This window comes from Acomys russatus, chromosome 13, assembly GCF_903995435.1.
Source record: "Acomys russatus chromosome 13, mAcoRus1.1, whole genome shotgun sequence".
Lineage (NCBI taxonomy): Eukaryota > Metazoa > Chordata > Mammalia > Rodentia > Muridae > Acomys > Acomys russatus.
Genome location: NC_067149.1, coordinates 700,033 through 721,525, shown reverse-complemented (window position 1 = coordinate 721,525; position 21,493 = coordinate 700,033). Strand labels below are relative to the sequence as shown.

At 45.5% G+C, this 21,493-nt stretch overlaps 2 protein-coding genes across 3 annotated transcripts in view; one reads left to right on the top strand and one right to left on the bottom strand.

The window, feature by feature from the left end:
* Rmnd5a (required for meiotic nuclear division 5 homolog A) overlaps window positions 1-11,563 on the top strand; it is a 47,981-nt gene extending 36,418 nt beyond the window's left edge. Inside the window, exons 5-10 of one of the 2 annotated variants that reach the window (XM_051154694.1) lie at window positions 4,117-4,283; window positions 4,867-5,032; window positions 6,349-6,451; window positions 8,415-8,569; window positions 10,157-10,243; window positions 11,342-11,563. In XM_051154694.1, the coding sequence (XP_051010651.1) occupies window positions 4,117-4,283; window positions 4,867-5,032; window positions 6,349-6,451; window positions 8,415-8,569; window positions 10,157-10,220 (655 nt within the window). In that variant the 3' untranslated portion in view covers window positions 10,221-10,243; window positions 11,342-11,563. Of the gene's footprint in view, window positions 1-4,116; window positions 4,284-4,866; window positions 5,033-6,348; window positions 6,452-8,414; window positions 8,570-10,156; window positions 10,495-11,341 lie in introns of those variants that run through there. The other variant, XM_051154693.1, reaches the window with a different exon arrangement.
* Window positions 11,564-15,849: 4,286 nt separating this feature from the next.
* Cd8a (CD8 subunit alpha) lies at window positions 15,850-21,249 on the bottom strand. Its single transcript, XM_051154646.1, has 5 exons — window positions 21,134-21,249; window positions 20,685-21,044; window positions 20,068-20,175; window positions 19,682-19,883; window positions 15,850-15,967 (listed from the first exon to the last, which is right to left on the bottom strand). The coding sequence occupies exons 1-5, from the start codon at window positions 21,177-21,179 to the stop codon at window positions 15,850-15,852; spliced, it is 834 nt and encodes a 277-aa protein (XP_051010603.1). The 5' UTR covers window positions 21,180-21,249.
* Between the last annotated feature and the right edge of the window lie 244 nt (window positions 21,250-21,493).

Here is a 21,493-nt window from a genome sequence, read left to right as displayed (position 1 = left end):
CTTTTTCTTTTTTTTTTCTTTTCTTTTCTGTTCTGTTCTTTTCTTTCTCTGTGTAGCCTTGGCTGTCCTGGACTCACTCTGTAGAGCAGGCTGGCCTCTGCCTCCTCCCAAGTGCTGGGATTAAAGATGTGTGCCACCACCACCCGGCTTCTTTCTTTCTTTCTTTTGAGAAAGTTTTTCCTCTATGTTTAGTGTTTTGTTTCTTATGTGCCATGGCAATTCTTTTCTGGTCCTGTCTATTTGGTGTTTTGTGTGTTTCTACTTTGACAGACGCCTCCTTCTTTAGATGGGCCAATTTTCTTCTTCTGTTAAAACTTATCTTACTTGCCTTTGACACAGGTTTCTTCTCCTGCTTCTTCTTACTGTTTATAGATTTGCTGTTTTCGTAGTGTCTCAGATTTCCTGGGTGTTTTGTGCCTGAATCTTTTTGGATTTATCATTTTTTTCTTTTTTTTGACTGAGTTATCCATTTCTTCTGCTTTGTCCTCAAGACCTGAAATTCTCTTCTCTTTCATGTCTTGTAATCTGTTGGCGGGGCTTACCTCTGAGGGTTTTGTTTGACTTCCTTATTATTTGAGTTTTCTTTAGTGATTCTGTTTTCTATGTACATGTCTTGATGTTTTCATTTCATTCTGTTTGTATTTTCACGGTCTTTGTTGAGGCATTTATTCATACCCTCTTTAACATACTCATAGTTGGAATTTTGAAGCCCCGGCTTGTCTGTCAATTAAATTGCATTTCTCAGGGCCGATTGCCTTAGGTTTGTTTGTTTGTTTGCTGTCTCTGCTGGTCATGCATGTGTTTGGGGCTGGGATAGTGGAGGTGTTTCTTGATGTAGCCAACTAGTCTTGTCTTTGGGGTGGGTGTTCATGCTTTGGATCCTAGTTAGCTGTGACAGTGAGGATCCCTGGTTGAGAGTGCTGTTGTGGGCTGGGCCGGCAGAACACAGATGGGGCAGGAGGAAAAGCCGAGGGGGGCAGTGAGAAGCTGGGGCCACACCAAGAGAGGGCTGATCATACCACAGTGAAGTTATGAAACTGCTAGCTTTTTTCCCCCTGAATTAGTTTTTGTGTTGTTTGCCGTTCTATGAATTTTAAAGGCACTTGGATTGTATTATTGTACTATTAATAGCTCCCATTAAGCACCTACGTATAGGGCTGAGTTTTGTTAGTCATTCCCAAGAGGGGAAAAAAAGGAAGCGTGGACAAGTCGTCCTGAGGAAGTCTAGAAAGGGAGGGTGTTTGTAGTCTTTAGCTGGAAAAGGGTGTAGGAGTGCATGCTTTGAGGCGTGGCCAGAGGCGTTCTTCTTTCATTGTTACCAGAAATAGACACCCATCCCAAGCAGCAAATTCAGGAGAGGAGAGGGAGCAGTAGAGCAGACTCATGTTGTTATCTATGGGGCGATGGAAATTATTCATACAGAGCCTTAACTTTACAAGCCTTGTCACAGACTAAGCAGACTAGAGCTTGCTGGGTGAGTCAGTGTGGATGGACACTGATGTAGTCAGTAAGTACCATTATTGGGGGGGCGGGGTGTTTATGAAAGAAGCCCAAAGGTTTCCTCATTTGGAGAATGCAATGGCTAAAGGGTTGTGACATTTACATGTCCTTTAACAGAAGCAAAGTGATGCTAGTATGAACCCTCAACCTATAGGAAGCTGTGGTGTAAAGTAAAAGCCCAGGCATAGTAGCTTCAGTCCTGAACTGTGAACAGAAAGCTGACACAGTCCTCGGGCTGCGTGTGTCCTAAAAGAACTATGGTCCAACACAAAATTTGTAAACTTACTAAAAGCCTGAATCCCACAGCTGGGCATACACACAGAGCCCTGCGCCGGCAGGCTTATGTGCTCCCACAGGCTTATGTACACCTTCATGCTTATCATTGTAGCTAGAAAATGGACCAGCCTTGTCTAACAGATAAATGGATAATGAAAGTACATTACATATATAATGGAATATTATTCAGTTCTAAAGAAAGGTGAAGTTACGAAATTTTCAGGAAAATGCATGGACTTAGAATATGTAATGTTAAGCATGATCAGCCAATTCCATTAAAAACCACACGCATGTTATCCCTCAGTGCTGATTGTTTAGCATGAACAAAGTCAAAAGGGTAAATGTATGTGGTTGGCACATTTACTTCTTCTTTGGATTAAAAGCCTTTACTTTTATAAAAAATTTGAATTTGCCTAACGTGCACCCTAAATGTTAAAAGTTGGTGGAACGATTTTTTTTTTTTTTTTTTTTTGTCTGTTTGTTAATTTTGATTTTTTGTTTCATCCCCTCAAATTGTCATTCACTGGTTAGTGTTAGGCAGCTTGAGACAAGGACAAGAGAGCTGCCGGAAATTGTTAGTTAAGGAAGTGGCTGTTAGGTGCAGTGTAATAAGAGTTGCTCAGATTTCATGTCACCTTTATTTTGTCCTCCCTTCCCTATGGTGCTGGAGACTGAGCCCGTGTTCCTGTGCATCCTGAGCAAGCACTCTACCACAGAAATGCATTCCCAGCCAGAGTTACTCACATTTTATATCCATATGTGGTTCAGATTCCAGTGGTCCTCAGTGAATGGGGTTAGTTGAAAAATGTCCACATGAGCAGTGAAGCTTCCTTGTCGCGTTTGTGAGACTTGGTTTTAACAGCTGGCAGTGGTACATGTCTGTTTTTATCAACATGGTAGTTCCACTTGAAGCTGACTTAGTCCCTGCTAATGCTGCTGGTGCCTCCTCTCTCACGGTACTTCAGAGTTTTAGAACAGAATACTGTTCTTTCCCTTAGTAACACTCTATCTATACAAATATTTTATGTAAAGATTTATTGATTATTATGGATTCAGTGTTCTGCCTGCATGTACACCTGCAGGCCAGAAAAGGGCATCAGATCTCATTATAGATGGTTGTGAGCCACCATGTGGTTGCTGGGAATTGAACTCAGGACCTCTGGAAGGGCAGCCAGTGTTCCTAACCTCTGAGCCATCTCTCCAGTCTCGTATACAAATCTTTTTGACATTTGTGGACATAGTATTGGTTATTTGTTGATCTTCCAGAAGACCTGGACTTAGATCCCAGCACTCACATGGCAGACTAAAACGGTCTGAAACTCCTGTTCTGGGAGATCCAATGCCCTCTTTTGGCCTTTGAGGGGACAAAACACACACTTACAATAGAAATAAATCTTTTAAAAGACTGCAAGAACCTTGAATAATATCTGTTTGCTGCTTTTCTGTGTTTCTGTTGTTGCAGTACTGGGGTCTGAACCCTTTTTTCTGTGTATGTTAAACAAGCACGCCATCACCGTGTTCGATGGCTTTAATGCTAAACTTAGCATAAAGTCTGACCAAGGTTTAAACATAAGAGATTCCAGGTTCACGGGGAAGTAGGGCAGTAGGTAAAAGCTTGCACCAAGCCTCACCTGGGTTCAGTGCCCTCCACCTATGGTGGAGGGAAAGAAGTGATTTCATGTGCTGTTTTCTGACTTCCACGTGAAGGTCATGATGAGTGCTTCCAGTAAAGAATGAAAGCATAAATAAGTGGGAGAGTATAATTTAAAAAGTCAGAGGTTCTTCCTTCAGAATTTTGATTAATTTACAAATACGCTGGTTTAATAGGGAAAGGGGTGGCTCTATGCAATCTAGGTGAATCTCAAGACTTAAACTTCAGAATATTGGTGGCCTTCTGCAAATCCAAGTGTATTATGTGACATACCAGAGCCAGTTTTACTATAATACCTTGTTAAAGAAGTAATTAATGGCTGGAGAGGGCTGGAGAGATGGCTCAAAGGTTAAGAGCACTGTCTGCTTTTCCAGAGGTTCAATTCCCAACTTCCACATGGTGGCTCACAACCATCTATAATGTGATCTGATGCCCTCTTTTGGCCTGCAGGTGTACATGCAGGCGGAGCAGTGTATACATAATACTAAATCTTAAAAAAAAAAAAAAAAAAAGTAATTACCATTCTAACTTAGTATGTTTTCCTTTGTTCATGCATCTAATGGTTGATGCTGCCACAGCCTGCCACTAGATGGCAGGCCAGACCCCCTTTTCTCATGGTAGATTTCAACCAGCTTTTAAAAACCTTGTTCATGCCCTTGACTACTTTAAAAATCCTTTTCTGTTTTTAGGTGGGCAGTATCAAACCGAGAAATGCTCATAGCCCAAAACAGCTCCTTGGAATTTAAGCTACACCGACTGTATTTTATTAGCTTGTTAATGGGTGGAACTACAAATCAGCGAGAAGCCTTACAATATGCGAAAAATTTCCAGCCATTTGCCCTAAATCATCAAAAAGGTAAGTCTGGAGTCAGACAGCTTTTTTTTTTTTTTTTTTTTTTTTTTTTGGTAATTTTTCGGAGGGAGCATGGGGAAGGTGGGGAGAGTACAGTCCCTCTGTCTAGCCCAGGCTGCTCTCAGATGTGTGATCCTCCTGTGTCAGCCTCCAGAATGTTAGGAATACACATGAGCACCACTAGCATGGCTTGGGTTAGTGTTTGGAAGGAGCCTATAGCCATCACTTGTGTCCATCGTACACACTTGCTAGTTACTAACACTGTTGGGATAACTGGGAACACTTGAGCAGCAGCACAGCACTGAAGCCAGAGACTTTGCAGAATTAGGGACTCCATAATGTAAGGATGCTGTCACGTCAGCGTGAGTACTTCTTTGGCAAGCATGGCATTCCGTGCTTCCTTTTTCTCACCCTCTCCATGCTGTGCCCTTAGTTTAGGGGGTGAGACTTTGCACTTAGGCTTGGGGACCAGATGTTTACATTACTTTAGGATAAGACACATTAGCTTTCTCAACCATTATTCACAAGTATGCTGTTTCAGATATGACTGTGTACACTTCCATTTTGTGGATGCTTTTTCTTTTAGACATTCAGGTGTTGATGGGAAGCCTTGTGTACCTGAGACAAGGCATTGAGAATTCACCGTATGTTCACCTACTTGATGCAAACCAGTGGGCTGACATCTGTGACATCTTTACACGGGATGCCTGTGCCCTGCTGGGGCTCTCTGTGGAGTCTCCTCTCAGTGTCAGGTGCAGTAACGGGCCCTGGTTGCTCTGAAATGGGACTTTGCTTGTGCAGCTTTTCCTAATGCCTCTATGATTAAACCAATAGTTATGTTGTCTTTCTGGAGATGTGTATAGTTGACACTTGGGTTTACCACAGTTGGCAGTGACACAGTTTTAGGCCAGCAGTTCTCCAAGTGTGACCTAGAACCAGGGAGTCCAAAACCCTTTTCTACTGCTGATATTTGCATAAATGATGCAGAAATGGAAGTGAGTTTTAAGTTGATGTTTGGTTGTATATCTTTTTAGCATTCTTTGTGATACAATAAGGCATTTGCATAAAGCATTTAGTTTTACAACACAGTATGATACTCGTCTTGGGACAAAGCACCTGTGTGTTGAGTTATGAATTGTCTTGTTGCATAATACAGATTTTACTTGAACTAATTTGCAACAGACACTCTAGCATGTTTATTGTGATCTTAATAAACTAATCAGTACGTTTTAATTTCTAACATTAAGTGACAGAATTCACAAAAACAAAAACCACAGTTACTCACATTCTGGGTTTTGACAGTTAATTTTTACAAGTGAATGAAGTAAGCTTGTCACATTCAAGGAAACCAGGGATGCCAAGTATGTGTGTCTTTTGACCCAATGATGAAGGTCAAGATTTTACACACTAAAATTTAAATTTTTTGGTTCTAAGCTTGTAAAGGCTTTTCTGATGAGATTGGTGATGAGATTGTAGTTTTTTGTGGTTTTTGTTTGTTTGTTTGTTTGTTTTTAAACTGGAGGAAAAACTTTGGAAGGTTTAATCCATATAACTTTACATAATCATGCTCAGAGAGAAGATAGGTGCCGAAGTATTTCTTCTCCTTTAAACGTGGAGGCACAGAGCGCCGTGTCTGGAGGCGCAACGGCACGTAGTCCTCGTACTCCTCAGCCTTCCTGGAGCTGATGAGAGTCATCGGCTTATCATGGTGGCGCTCCTCTTCTCACACGCAAAGCCCGTTGTTGTTGTTATTACTGAGGAATTAAGTGGAAATTAAACCACCTGTCAAAAAACTATCTTTTAAAAGTTTGCTCTTTTTCTTCATTTCTCCCATTACTGGTTAGGTTAGGTTATGTGGTAGCACTAGGGGCTTGGGCTTTGATTGTAAAGGGAACTATATTATAGTAACTACAGGAACCACATCTGAGGGCTGGGAGCTGGGGGCTGGGGGAGAAAAACCATTTATTTTCTTTTAGAGGAATAGCTGCTCTGCACCCTGTCCACTTTCCATGCTCTGTGCATGTAGCATCCTTGGAGTTGGCACTGATGCTTCCTCTTTTGCCCTCAGTTTCTCAGCAGGTTGTGTGGCACTGCCCGCACTAATTAACATCAAAGCTGTGATTGAGCAGAGGCAGTGTACTGGAGTTTGGAACCAGAAAGACGAATTACCTGTGAGTTCTATTGACAGTTTATTTATCTTTCCTGTTATAGAAGATGGATGTTTGAAGAATTAAAAGTGCTCATTATACCATTTAGCTGTTGTCGCCATTCAACAGGTTTTGCTGGGTTTGTTTTTGTTTTAATGCACATAACCTGGGTGAAAAGCAAGGTTGAGGGTATAGCTCAGTGGCAGACAGTTTGCCTAGCAGGCTTGAGGCTTTGGGTCCAGCTCCAGCACCACTCCAAAAATGAAACAAGTCAGTTAACTAATTAAAATAAAAATATTTGTAAGATGTGATGGTGCATACTAATTCCAGCACTCTGAAGGCAGAGGCATGCAGATCTTTGTGAGTTTGAGGCCAGTCTACCCTGTATAGTGAGTTCCAAGGAGTCAGGCCTCATAGTAAAACCCTGTCTGAACACGAAAAAACTAAACAAGACAGTTGCTATGAGGGGCTTGGTGTCTTTTGGAGACACTGGAGGACTGTATCCAACATTTTGACTTCAGGTTGCAGTTGCAAGCTGATGAACTCAGGCCTCAGATGTGGGGAGAGTTGTGCATTCTGTTAGCACACAGTTCTGTTCTGAGCACACTTGTGGGCAGTACTTTATTTGTAAAAGGAGGCCCCTTTTTCTTTGTGGGCTCCTGAAGTGTAGAGGTAACAGACACATTATGGCTGCCATGATGGTTATGATGTGAGGTGCACAGTTTATTGTGTGTGTTTCCTCTGGCACCTCTAACAGTGGACACCAAAACTTTAATCTACACTTACCATTTCTGACACAATTATGTCACAGACCCCAGAGGGCTACACTAAGCTGCTTTCACACCTGCACACAGGTTTGCTTGCAGTCACCTTGTTCTTTCAGCTGTAAACCTGCCTGTCAGTTGGTTTCACCAACTTCAAGAGCTTGTTGAAGATGGTCTGTAATTAAAGGCACAGGTGCCTCCCAGCTCCACACACGGTCAGGGCATAAGCAGCGCTCTGCTCTGTTTGAGCACATGAGAAAACTCGATTCCTTAAGCAGGTGCCACCACACATACCAGTAATGGGCTTTTAGAACAATAGCTATTATAGATTGAGAAGGAAGGAAAAAGATGTATTTGTGGAGGCTCTGGTGTGCAGCAGCTACTCTGTATTAGATGATTTCAAGCTTTTATATGATGTATTTGTGGCAAAAACACAATACTGATACAATGCTATGAACTTTAATGTACACATCACAGAAGATACTGTTGAGATTTGGCTTAATTGGAATTGGTGACAGAGCCTGTAATGCCAGGCACTTGGCAGGCTGAGCCAGGAGGACCACAAATTAAAGACCTGCCTGGGCAACTTACTGAGATCCTATCTCAAAAAGCAGAGGGGGCGGGAGAGGGGGGAGGAGAGAGAGAGAGAGAGAGAAGCAGGAAGGGGAAAGGAAGAAAGAAAAGCACGTGCACAGGGGATGAGTGTCAGCAGGTAGGATGGGGTGCTGGCCTGAAGGCTGCCTGGCTATATGCGAAGTCGTCCATTAGATGCCCACCGCTGGGGCGGGTGTGTGTATGTGTGTGACTTGGTTTACCTCCCTACTTCAGGTTTTCTCTGGAGCATTTCACACAAATTACATAGGAAACTCAGATCTGAAGCTCACACAGATGATAACTGTATTGGACTTGCCCATGGAGGGACTATTGCACTGGGTTTATCACTTAAGCAGGTGCTACCTACAGAACAGTTGGAGGTCTGGTGTTTCACCCTTAGTGTCTGTCTGATACATTTTCAAGGTATTCAGGCCAGGGATGTGGCTTAGTGGTGGCCACTCAAGGTCCAAGCTGTTAGTTTGCTGCCTGGTACCACCAAAAAAAGATAATTAACTTCAGAAGTGTCATGTTTGATTCTCTCAGACCTCAGAATTTGTTAAAAACGTAGTAGTGTAGTTTTGTAGGCCAGAAATTTAACTAGTTTTTGTACATTTTTCTTTTTGGAACAGATTGAAGTGGACCTTGGTAAAAAGTGCTGGTATCACTCCATATTTGCCTGTCCCATTCTTCGTCAGCAAACAACAGATAACAATCCACCCATGAAGTTGGTTTGTGGTCATATTATATCAAGAGATGCCCTGAATAAAATGTTTAATGGTAGCAAGTAAGTATGTGACTTCTTAAACATGAAATAAATCATCTTGTGAGAAGATAAGATAAAGACAAATGAATACAGCTAAAATCAAACGTTTGTTCGTTCATTCATTCATTTTTAGGCTTCTGAAACAGGTTTCTCTGTGTAGCCCTGGCTGGTGTGTAGACTGGGCCAACCTCAAACTCAGACGTCTGTCCGCACCACCATGCTCAGCCATAGCTAGATTTAGAAATGAGTTTCTTAACTATTCATAGGAAGTGCTTTATATCTAATCTCTGGTTAGTTTAACCTGCTCAGGGATTTGATGATTAGATTTACAAGTGTGCTCTAATTCTTTGGGTGTGCACGTCCTCCCTCCAAGGTTTTAAGATTTTTCTACTATGTATATATGTCCTTCTATTCTGTGCTTTCCCTTTCTCACTTAGGGATTTATTTAGAGGTTATTTTTAAATGCTGCAAAAGAGCCCTTTGTTATTGTTGTTGTTAAAGTTACAGAGTAGCATGGCATGGCGGTACATGCTTATAATCCTAGCACTTCAGTGGGAGAGGCAGGAGAGCTCAGAGTTCAACATCATCCTCAACTACATAGCAAGTTAGAGGGGTGATCCTGAGCCACGAGAGATTGTGTCAACCTACTCTCCCTCTCCCCAAGGTAGACTGCTTTGCAGTATGGAAATACAATTACTTAACCAGTTTTCTATTAATAAGTACAGTGCTGACCTCACACTCAAATCCCGTTTCTCTGCTGGGATTAAAGGTGTATGCCACCACACCTATCAGTAATGGGCTTTTAGAACAATAGCTATTGTAGATTGAGAAGGAAGGAAAAAAATGTGTTATCCAAATGTGATGGATTCCTACCAGTGTAATCATGGTACAAAGTGCATAGACATTTGTAATTTAAACAGTTAATGAGCCCAACTTAAAGAAATAGGTATCAAAGGTATTCTAGCCTTGGCAGTTGGCGTAGTCTTCACTGATGTTGGTTCTGGCCCCATTGTGAGAAGACCCTTCCCTGGGAGGTCTGTTGCCTGAAAGAAACTGTTTATACCCTTCCCAGACCACACAGAAACCGTGGCAGTGTAGCCCACTGGTGACCTTGTTCACATGGAGCCAGTGTTCATTGTCACTGAAGGGCATGTGGGCTGCTCTGAATGTGTGCTTAGCAGCTCACAGCAGACTTGCTGTGATTATACATTAATAGATTATACAGTCCACACATTTGAAGTTCACTCAGGGTCAGGTGCAATGTAAACCTTGGTGGAGTGAGATTAGATTTACTTCTGAAACTCAGGAACCAGTTTTCAAAAAATTGCCTTTATTTAACCTGCACACCTTTTTTTTTTTTTTATCAATTACTAAGTATTGAAGGGGCCTTGGGGTTAAGATCTGATTTAGGTGTTATTTTTTGGGGCCCTTCCAAGCCTGGCTGGTTAATAGTTAATCCTCCAGGCAAAATAAACAGGTAAGCTGTGCTTTTGCCCACGCGGCAGCTGTGTGTGCGGGTATTAAGATGCACTCTGTATACTTAGGTGGGAATGCGGTGCTCAGTGATGGTGCTGTTCCTTGACTCAGTCTTTTCTGTCTTGTGTGTAGATTAAAATGTCCATATTGCCCAATGGAGCAGAGCCCAGGAGATGCCAAACAGATATTTTTCTGAAGAAATGAGTTTGTTTGCAATTTGTAAGTGAAACAAAATTATGGGTACATTTGAAACAAGAGTGTTCCATTGACTGCAGCTACCCACGGACTGACCCGGTTATGAGCTGTGCTCCAGAGCTGCCAGCACGCTAGGCGCAGGAGGGAGCGCTCCACAGGGTGTCACATAGGGCTCTGTCCACTCTTGGTCTTGGTTTCTGATCAAGTAAATACACCAGCAGTTGTTGTCATTCAGTGCAGGTTTTTGTACTTACTGTATAGTGATTTTTTTTTTTTTTAACTGAAAAGCAGAAACAGAAGTTGACCTTCCTGACATGTATCTAATATTCCTCCTGCTTTTACTTCTGTCGTTTTCTTGATAATTGTAAGCTTGAGAGTGTTTGTGAAAGAACTTTCTTTCTTGTTATGTATACATAATTAAATGAAAATTATTCATAGGAGTTTGACAAATTGAATTGTGGTTATAAAACAAATTTGCTTTTTTTGTTTTGTTTCTCTTTTTTGGCTTAAGGAAGAAAGCTGTGATAAATTCCAAATTTGCATTGCTTTGTGATGTTTTTCTCTGCTCCAGCTCCTGCTTCAAAGTCAGCCGCGTGCATTCAAGTTCTACTTGTAACCCAGCAGGCTGCCTGCGTACAGTCCCATCACGAATTTATCAGGCTGGTGTGAGAATGAAAGAGATATTACTGTTTTGTTTTGTTTTGTTTTTTCTTTTATTACCAAGAGGTGCTTTTTTAAATAAATGGAGTTCTGAAGTTAGGGTGTTGCTCTCAGTCTTAGCACCCTGCCCTTTGAAATCTGCCTGTAAAACTTGGCTGGGTATCACATTAGTTTACTATCACACACACGCAGTGTTGTGCATGTGTATATAAATATGTGCACCAGCATAAAACCGTGCGTGTGTGGAAGGGAAGAAGCATGTTGCAGTTCTCAGTGCAGCTGCCAGGCTCCTCACGTCAGGTCTTAAGGATGGACGCTAGCAGCTTCCTGTCCGTGGATCTCGTTTACTGCTGTCTGTGTTAGTACACGGTTCATGCCTCCCCTCTGCCGTGTCCCATCTCACTGACTGTGAATCTGTATATTAATCAAATGGCTACAGATAATGATCTTTTCTTTTGTGAGGTATCTTCATTTAATGCACTGCCCAGAAAGAGCCATGTGTAAGAGTTATTCTCATACGAGGAACTACGTGGAAAAGACTTCTATGGACATAATTCTGACTTAAACCCACAAAATACTTCATCTTGAAGAGTGCTGTGCGGAAATCACCAACTATCTCACAACTTTATTTCATCTGATATAGATCTGAACATCAACATAGGAATACGTTCATGAAAAAAAAAATGAAAAAATTGTAAACACAGAGGCAACAAGAACTGTGACTCTTCCTATTTTAAACTACAAATGGAGTTGGTTTACAGGAATGGGGATAAATAGCTTTGGTGCTGGGGTGTTTAGGAGTTGCCAGCATTCACAGTGGCACACTAGCCTGGACAGTCTCTCTGACGCGTTTACCTAGGAGAGCTGGCGTTTACCTGTGAAGGGAAAGAGTAATATTGCAGGAAAAGCCTGTGACATGACCATGCGGCCGGTTTCACGTGGATGCTCCTGTGTGCTATGTAGGTTAGCTGGGGTCATGGTTGGTCCAGGTCAGAGTGCATGCTTTGTTCAAACTCAGCCTGGCTCACAGTGACTTCTACGTCACTGTTAGGATGCTATGTAAAGTCCCTCGTGCCCCATGAAGCAGTGAAAGAAGAGCAGAGATGCTTCTAGACTGTGGGAGAAAAGGCATAGTGCCAGGCAGTGTCCTATTGAGGGTGTAAACTCATTTGCTATGGTTTTTTTTTTTTTCCTTTGAATTAAATTCTAGCGTGCCAGACTTTTTTTTCCCCCCCTAAACTTGGTTATTTCTAAGCCAAATTTAGTTTTTAGGTACCCCCCCCCATAACTTATTTTGACCTTCCCACCAGAAATGTCTACATGACATTTAGGCTTCATATAAGCTTTGTGTCATATAGACATGCCCCTGAGGCTGGTGGAAAATAGTTTTGGAAGCAAGTCCCTTCACATAGTTGGCTCAGGCCATTTTAAGGACAAAGGCTTTGCCTGGTCCTCCTGGTGCTGGGAGTCTCATTGGCAGTCTGTTGTGATGCTCATGAAACTTAAAAAGAAGGAGCTTTAACAAGCGTTTGACCTTACAGCTTCCTCTGTGAGCAGGCCGGACAAGGGCCCCAAAACTGAACCTTGATCTTACAGTTTACCGTGGGAATGAGGTCTTGAGCTCATCTTTAATGTGTAGACTTTATCTGTGAGAGCCTGACTGCAGCAGAGGCAGGTTTGAAAAGGGCAGACCTTGACCAAAGATGCTGAAGTGTCCAGTGTTGGGATGCTTACACTCAAGAGCTTCCTTCAGAGTGGCATCCGATCATGCCGTCACCAGTGTCATGCTCACAGGCAGGAGGATGCCGTCCGTGTCTTTGAGCCTTATTAGAGAAGGTAATGCTAGAGACGACGATTGTCAGTCACACAGGCAGCAGGCATTGAAAACAGTCGCACAACAGTTTCTTGGAGAGCCGTTTCCTTTTCTGGTTGTGAACAGAGGCAGCCTTGGGACTCTGCTAAACCAATAAAACCTTAGCAGCCAATCTGTAGATGCTGGTGTCACCAGAGCCTCTCCACAGTGGCTAGGGTTGGTGTTGATCTTTTTCTCTTGTGTGATCGTCACAGATGCCATTTCTGTTTTATTGATTATACGAGACTTTTAATACATAAATGAACGGGTATTGGTGCCTCTTTATTTTTAAAAAATTTGAAGAAAAAGAGCCACCTCATATTCATAGAGTAAGTATTTTGTGAGTGTGTGAGCATTTAATTGAAAATAAGAAAGTTATGAAGTTTTTCCTTTTACTTTTCCCACAGCAGCTAATATGTAGGGAGACATTAAACCCACACCAAATCATGTGGGGTTGAGAACCCCCCATCTTCCTCTGCAGGTTGCCAGCCCCACAGGCTGCACAGCTCACACTCCGTAGCTGTGTGCTGTATGTTCCCACCTCAGTGGTATCAGCCTTTGGGACAGTGGGTATCAAAAGCTAGGAGCTCTTGGTTTATCTGCACAACACAAGCTGCTGGCAGACTACACAGAGCCCTCTGGTTTCCCCGCTCAGCCTCATACAATGGACTGACAGCCGCACTGTCTGTCTGTTTAGTCAGCAGACTCAGGTTATCTTCAGGGGAGACATGGTTTGTTCTGGTTCTTCTCTAGGATGTGTGTGGTGTAGACAAACCAAATACTTGTCACCATTGACCTGTCCGTACGTTACCTTTGGTAACACTAGAACACTGTGGTTTTGGGGAACACACAGGGAACATGTGGCCAGGATCACATACCCGTAGGCGTGGTGCCTCGTAAGCCTGCCAGCTGATGGGGTACATGGTACTGCAGTGTTTCCCATAAGCAGGTACAAGCTTCATGAACTTTCCATACTGATTTACAATTGAGTAGATACCAAAAACAGAGTGGCATATGTATTTTAGTAGCAGATGAGGCATTTAGTTTTAGGGTGAATTTTCCACTGTTGGATTTTACTTTAAGATGTAGGAAGAGAAAGTTTTGTTTTTAAAGACATTTTAAGGCTGTAGCAGGCATATGCTTCATTTACTTCCAAAGAGGCAAAAGCAGCTATACTCGCTTACAGCACGTGCTTGGCTCCATGGTCTGGTTTTCTAGTAGCTGTCTTAAACTACTCACAGCCAGGTGGTATGGGGTCCTGTAGGATTTAGTGCCTGAACTTTTCTTTCAGGAAGGGGCTGGAGTGAATGTACCGGGCATGGGAGGGAAGCAGAAGGAACAGGAGTGTGCGTGAGTGTGCATGTGTGGAAACTGACCACCACCCCACAGGTTGCAAGTTCCCGCTGTTGGCCGTGTTGTACTCATGACTGCAGCGTGCATGTATCTCTTCACCATGTTTTCTAACCTACACTAAGGATTCACCAGATCATCTTGCTCAGATGGCTCAGGATTGTATTCCTTTGGCTTACCCCATGCTCCTGGTTCTATGGTGTTTCTATAATTATGAATAGTGTTGCACTGTAATCTATCATATAGAGCTATATGTATGGAAATTTTTGATCAGTTTTTTAAGAGATGTATCCTGTTTGCAAAGGCACAATAAAATTGCATCTTCTAGATTATAGGCAATAAAGGTAACAATAAACCTTATTAACAAATCAGACTGATACTCTCTGCTCATTTGATTTCTGGGGAGGGGGGAAGTCTAACATATCCAGTAGTTTCAGGGATTTCATTTTAACTTAAAAATTCTGATATGTTTAATTTATAAATTTCGGACTGATATAATAAGAGTTTTGGAAAACTATAAGAAATGCTTTGTTAATGTGTGTGTATTCCTATGTAAAACACTTGGCTTCTCCCATGTATATTTTTTAAAATTAAAGAATTGCACATTTAAGAAGTGTTTTGTGGAGCCAGTTTGTGAACTTGCCAGGTGACAGAAGTAGGGGTGGGATGTGGAGGTGCTCACTGAGAAGAGAAAGCCCGTGTGTCTGCATCTGCCCAGTGTCCGCATGCATGGAGGGATCAGAAGAGGATGTCTGCCATCCTTTTAGCACCAGCAGTGTGAGAAAAGCGGGTGGCTGGGCACCTTCTGGGGCTTGAGGTATTTGCAGGTTGCTGTCCCTCATCCCATCCTGTGCTTTGTCCAGAGCAGAACAAGTCGCTGGGGTAAGGGGTGGTGCACCTCAGCACTGCTGGCCAAGCAGAGGCTGCGTCGTCTGGCCTCAGAAACTAAGGCCATCTATCTGTACAGAATTTATTTGTGTTCATTTTGCCTAGTTTTGGTTTTTTGAGACAGGGATTCCCTATGTAGCCTTGGCTGTCCTGGATTTGCTCTGTAGACTAGGCTGGCCATGGATGCGGGGATCTGCCTGCCGAGTACTGGAATAAAGGTGCGCCACCACCATCCACCCCCACCCCCAGCCATTTAGCCTCGTTTAAAAAGAGACTGAGATTGTTACTAAAGAAAAATAATTGTCTCATGAAGTAGTCTGAAAACCTCTAGAGGCAGCCCGGCCATTGGGTGGTCTTTCAGAGCAAAATCTTGGTGCCACCATAATTTTGGTTTCCCTTAGATAATTTGTGTTTCTGTCCTAGGTTTTTTGTTTGTTTTTTCTATTGCTGTTACAAACACCATGACCAAAAGCACCATGCCTGCAGGTCAGTCTCTTGGAGGCAAACCTTAATTGAGGTTCCCTCTTCACGTTGACAAGAACTAACCAGTATAGTATCATTGAGAAAAAAAGTCCTAAATAAACTCTACGCCTTAGTTGACTTAAAAACTGCTGGTTATGCTGGTTATGAACTGGTTATAACTGGTTATAACTGGTGGTTATATGTATGTCTAGGCAATGTCTTAGCAACTTACAACTCTGTAGATAATGTTTGCCATGTTGATAACAGTAGCCAAGGCTGCTTTAGGTGAAGGACGTGTGCTGAAACGCTCTTCCCTTGGAGCTGCAGGCATCTGACGGTGACTGAAGCTGATTAAAACACCTTCTTCGTATTGTATCTGTTTCCTTTGGCCGCGTTGGCCTCTGGGTTGGGCCAGACTCTATTTGCCTCCATACACCGACACGTTGGTCATTTGAGAAATGCCCGATCCTGTTACAATACAGCCTTCATGCATGGTAGACTTGCCGGTTTTCTTGTGGGACAGTAATGGCCCAGGGCTGTGGGGGAAAGGGTTGAGCTTCAGCCCAGGGAGCCTCCAACATGAGGATGGCAGGAGTTAGCTACCGTCCCCTCCCAACCTGGCGCCACAAAACCCATTCCCCCACCATTCAGAATTTATTGCCCTGACACCCCTTAAAGGTCTATCCCCCCAGACCCTGCCGCCCCAGAGTCTACAGGTGAAGTATCTTCTTCTAACACCCCGCCCTGTCTGCTATAAAGGTTTGTGTGTGTGGCCACCCCCCCTCCCCCAATAAACGGGACCAGTTCTCCAAAGCTGTTTCCAGGTGTGTGTTCTTTGGCTGCACAATGACCAAATGACCAAGGACCTACATCACACCCCTCCGACCTGGCCAAACTTATCCCTCTAGCTTGGTATTCAACGACCCTGGCTACCCCATGGGGGAAATGGATACTGAGTGACAGTTTCTTCTCCCCTGCCAACTCTCACTGAAGGCTAATGACATCCACCAATCACTGTAACTAAACACAGGCCATGGCAGCAGTGAGGAGAAAAGAGCCTGGAGAGATGGCTCCATGATTAAGAGCACTTGCTGCTCTTACAGAGGAGTAACCACAGGGTGGCTCTCAACCATCCGTAAACTCTAGTTCAAAGAGATCTGATGCCCTCTTCTGACCTCAGGCACCAGGCATATGTGGTGCACATCCATGCAGGCAGAACACTCATAATTGTCTTTGTAAAAAGTGACACTTGGCTTCAGGAATTCCTTGCTGAAAAGATAGGAATGTCCACCCCTCTGCTTAGCCCACCTCCCTTATTATTCTAGTGTTTATCTGTGACCCCCGTAAGTCCCAGGAGTGGGAAAGCTAAGTTATGAACAAAGCTCCTTTATTCTGTGGCCTTTCTGCCCAACACTCATCTCTAAACTTTGGTTTCCTATGATGGCATGTGTCTTGGGGCCTGTGTCTGGTAGCAGTGCCAGAAACAGTATAGGTCCTTCCCACGTACTATGCATCCAGGTGGTGTAGTGTGGAGCCAGGAAAGCCATGTAACCCGAGGTGGCGTGGGGGTGGGGGGAGCAAGAGTGAGGTCAAGATGTGTCTAAACCCTGAACATCATCCTGGGACTAACAGGAGTAAAGAGTGCTTCCTTCCTGCTCTGGGCCTGCGCGTCCTGGCACGTGTAAGGCTCTCAGCTCTCAGCTCTACTGCCCTTGAGATGGCCGTGTAAGCCAGTGGCCAGGTTTCAGGTTAAATTCCCTCTCTATAAGGGCATGTCTAGTAAGCACCTGGAATTCCTCTTGATGCAAATGAAGCATTCCCAGCTCCTTGTCCCAACCAATAATGTACACTCTCCCCCCAAACCCCACCCACTCCCCAAGGCTTATATAACACTTGTCCCCCACCCCAATAAAGAGCTGTTTCAATGAAAACTGTCTCCAGAGAAGTGTGTTTGTCCTGACTAAGCCATCTTTACTGGCTAAGCCTCATTTCCTCTAGTCCAGTGCAGTGTGCACAGGTGCCTGGATACTCTGAGGAAAAAAGCAGACCCAGAGTGGCAGCCACTGCAGCGGGGATGGGGGGGGGGCACGGAAACCCATTTTTCATTAGGGTAATGGTTATCAGTTTGTCCTGAAAATCCTATTAAGCTAACAGCAAATCGGGAATGATTTCTGAGTAGCCATTGAGTATTGGAGAGAGAAAGGGAGGTGGCGAAGATATCGGGGTCTTTTACTAAGGTTTGTAGGGTCCTATCTCTGCCGTTTCTAATCATAATAGATGAGTGTGTCCACCTCAGAATTCTAGGTGCGCTGCCCACCAGGGTGTGGAGCCATTCTAGCACTCCCTGGGGCTGTAGGGGAGGGACTGCTGTGTGACATCCGATGCTCATGACCAGCGCTGAGCAGATCACAGGAGCACACTGCTCACTCGTGGTTAGAGGCACAAGCTTGCCACTAAGGGCACATCCCAGAACAGAGAGCAAGATCCCTGCACCAGCCAGCGTGGGTTCTCGCCTGCTGTTCCTGCTGACCTTCAGCCTCTTCTCTATGATGGGCAGACAGGGATCCAGATCATGAAGTGGGTGCTGAGACCCCCAGGTCATTCAGATCATGAAGTGGGTGACCCTGAGGACTGAGCTAGCTTTGGTGTTCCTAGCTGCTCTTTACCTCACTGTGCATATGCAATGACGGTGCTGCCACCCTTGTGGTGTCCTGTAGACGTTATATAGTTTTATTTTGTACCAAAGTGAATTCATAAAGAAAAAGGGGCTGTCCCCACCTCACCCCCACTAAAACAACACAGAGAACAATGCACAGGAAGGTGGGAGATATTGGAAAAGGAAGGCTCCATTTCTGGCAAGAAGAGATCCCTGAAGTCACGTAGTTGCCGCTCCCTGCCACCGCTTTACACAAATTTCCCTGAAGGGCTGGGCTTGCCTCCCTGCCTGACCACGGGCCTGAAAGAGAGGCAGGAGAAAACCAACCATCACTGTAGCACAGATTCTTTATTGTAGTGCTGGTGCGCACACACGCGCACACGCACACACACACATACACACACACACCTTCCTCAGTTTTTGATGGCTCTGAGAATTTGTCCCTAGGGTACCAGCGTGAATGGGTGAATGATCTCGCCTACCCTGGTCTTCAGCCCTCGCAGCACCTAATGCAAAGGGGCTGCACTGCTCAGGAGAAGCTGGAGAACCTGCCTTAGGTCACACAACTCTCAGGCAGGATCTCAGCCCAGTTAGGGTTCCTGGAGGGACTCCCAGGAATGGCAGAGTCTTATCCCCATACCCCCCTAACAGAGGACCCAGAAGGGTGTGAGCTACACCCTCAGCCAAGCAGACTGCTGAACCTCAAAGTCACACTAAACGTGGGTGCTCTTTGAGTACCAGGCAAGAGACCGAAGTGACTCCTCCAGAACCCCCCTGCCTTTCAGCTGAGACTCAGACCAGGGAATGCCTAGGGAGCTAATTTGCATAGCCCCCCCTCCCGATTTTAGGGCAAGAGGCAGAAAAAGTAAGGCTAAGTGATTGTCTTGCAAACGCAGCCAAGTACACCCCAGGGCATAAAAAGAATGAACCCCCTTGGCAGGCTTTGTCTTTATGGCCTGAGCAAATTCCCCACAACACACCAGGCTCACTGTTCTCCCTCCAACCCTTCGCGGTCCTTCCTTCCTCTTCTCAGGAATGAATTCCAATATCTTACCAGCTTTCTGTTGTCCTTGTTCAGGGACTGGCTGAGGACTTCACTGCCATGACCTCTCTCTGGGAAAGATTCCCGAACCACCTGTCATGCCTCTGGGACCATGGCTGCCCAGGGTGGGCAGGCCTAACGTTCAGAGGCTTTACTCACCTGGAGCATTTGCAAACACGCCTTCTGTTCCCTAGACAAGGCAGAAGAGAGAGTGAATGCCCTCTGACAGTCGCCAGGCCTAGGCCTGCACTCCCAAGCACTTACAAATGGAGAGAGGCAGAGGATCCTATCAGATCTCAGGGCTACACGGGCACTCTCCCTGGAGATGGGGGTGGGGGTGGGGTTACACTATTCAGGCTGTGCTAGCTACAGATTTAGCTGCTCCAGGCAGTCCTGGAATAGAGTTCTGCATTCCGAAGTTACCAGAAGGTGGAAAAAGCATGGGGGGGGGGGGGGGGGGCTGCCTGTCTCTGGCCTTCAGTAAAGAACCTGTTGCACCGGTCCTGTGGTCCTGTAGGGCAGCTGGAGCCCCCCCCCCCCCCCCCCCCAAACCTGAACTTCATCTCTACAAGAGCTATCTGGAGCGAGCACACAGCACCGGTATGAGGCAGACTCCTCTCAGCGGGGACTCTCCAGAACTTACTGTGGCAGCAGATGAGAGTGGTGACCAGGGATAACAGAAGGACCCCGCAGATTCCGGCCAAGGGTGCCCAGATGTAGATATCACAGGCGAAATCCAGTCCCTTCCACTCCACTGCCAAGATCCGAGTGGGTGACATTTAGAAGCCCGCTGGGACAGCCCCCGCCCCGCCCCCAGCACTTCGCCTTGTCCAGGTCTCCCTCCAGGATCAGGATTTTCCTTGGCAAGTAACCGCACCCCCCACCCCCGCCCCGCGGCTGTCTGCCCACCCTAGTCACAGACTATGAGGCCACCTAACCTGAGCCACCAGCCACGGGTCGGCAAGTTCCTGGTCGCAGGGGCCGGGTTGTCCCGATAGGGGGGACTGGTGTGGGTGATCGCCTCACTGGTATGGTGGTGAACGGCCCTGAAAGAGCAACAGGGTGCCTGCGAGTCAGGCCGGTGTTGTGAATGGACCAGCCCTTTCCCCACTTAGCCTTTTTTACCCAAGAGGGAACCTCTTCCTGGTTTTCTGCTAGAGGAAGGAGTCCCCTGCTTGCGCACGTGGAGCCAAGTGTGACTTTGGGTCAGTATGCTTGGAACAGCAGCTTAGCATCCCTGGCCCTCCACCAACCCAAAGCTGGAGTCAATACCGGAGCTCTATCCCCCCCTCCAACCCCTAAGCTAACACACACACACACACACACACACACACACACACACACACACAGATCTAAACTCTATCCCAGATCCAGGCCATTAAGAGTCACTTCCAATCCCACCGGGCACCAGTTTTCTGGTCTGTGAAATGGGGACGGTGTGGAAGTAGCCCCCAAGGGACCTCTAGAGATTTAAGAGGAGGGGAGGGCATCTGTGTGTAAAAGATTTCAGATGTGACCCCTATCACCCAAGGAGAAGGGACCTCGGTGTCCAGACCTGGCAGAAAGACCGGCACGAGAGGACTAAAGTACATCATCGAGTTGCTGGTGGCACTGCAGAAGTAATAGCCTTCGTGTTCTGTGCTGAACTTGCTCAGGGTGAGGATGTACTTGCTGCCACTCTTCCGGGCAGAGAACAATTTCTCATCGACCTTTTCGCCCAGCTTGAACCGGCTCGTAGAGGTATATGCTATGAAGATGGGTTTAGGGGTGGTGGAGCTGCGACTCTGAAATAGCCAAGAGCATCCTTGCACGGTGGTTGACTGCCGCACTTCGCATGTCAGCTCCAGCTTCTGGCCAAGTTGGGCGTCCAATTTCGTTGGCAACATTTGGAACATCTCCTGGATCCCGGTGACTTCTGCAAGTGCCAGGTAAAGAGGCTGGGGTGGGGTGGGGGGCTCCCTCAATATGCTCCAGCCCCTCCCCTCCCTGGGATCATCAACTCACCCAGCAGCAGGGTCAGCAACACAAAGCAGGTAACCAGTAAGTCCATGATGTGTGCTCCTCACCAGCACCTTAGGTCAAGCTAGGGCGCTAGGGGGAGGGGCCCAGGAACAGTGGGGTGTGATGGGTGCGGAAACTGCACCCTTAGCCGTCTTCCCACAGAGCTGATTTCGCTTTTGAGGCTATGATGTCACTTGAAGGCCCCACCGAAGGGTGCTAGCCCCCCTTTTGAGGTTATCACCCTCCAGGGGCCTGGGAACTCAGAGATGGAGCCTTGCACAGCAGCTGGGAGCAAAAACCGCTTGAGAACAGGTCCCTGGGAATCGCTCTATTGCTGAGAATGGCTAAACGAGAAAGGAGAAA

Bases quoted from the DNA above. Each gene is read 5' to 3' on its own strand.
- Cd8a (XM_051154646.1), bottom strand. From the start codon at position 21,179: ATGGACTTACTGGTTACCTGCTTTGTGTTGCTGACCCTGCTGCTGG. The intron at 20,176-20,684 runs GTCTGGACACCG...TTGCTCTTTCAG, and splicing joins CGTGCCGGTCTTTCTGCCAG to GGCCGTTCACCACCATACCA. The intron at 15,968-19,681 runs GTTTGGGGGGGG...TTTCCCCCACAG, and splicing joins CTTGTAGAGATGAAGTTCAG to CCCTGGGCCATTACTGTCCC.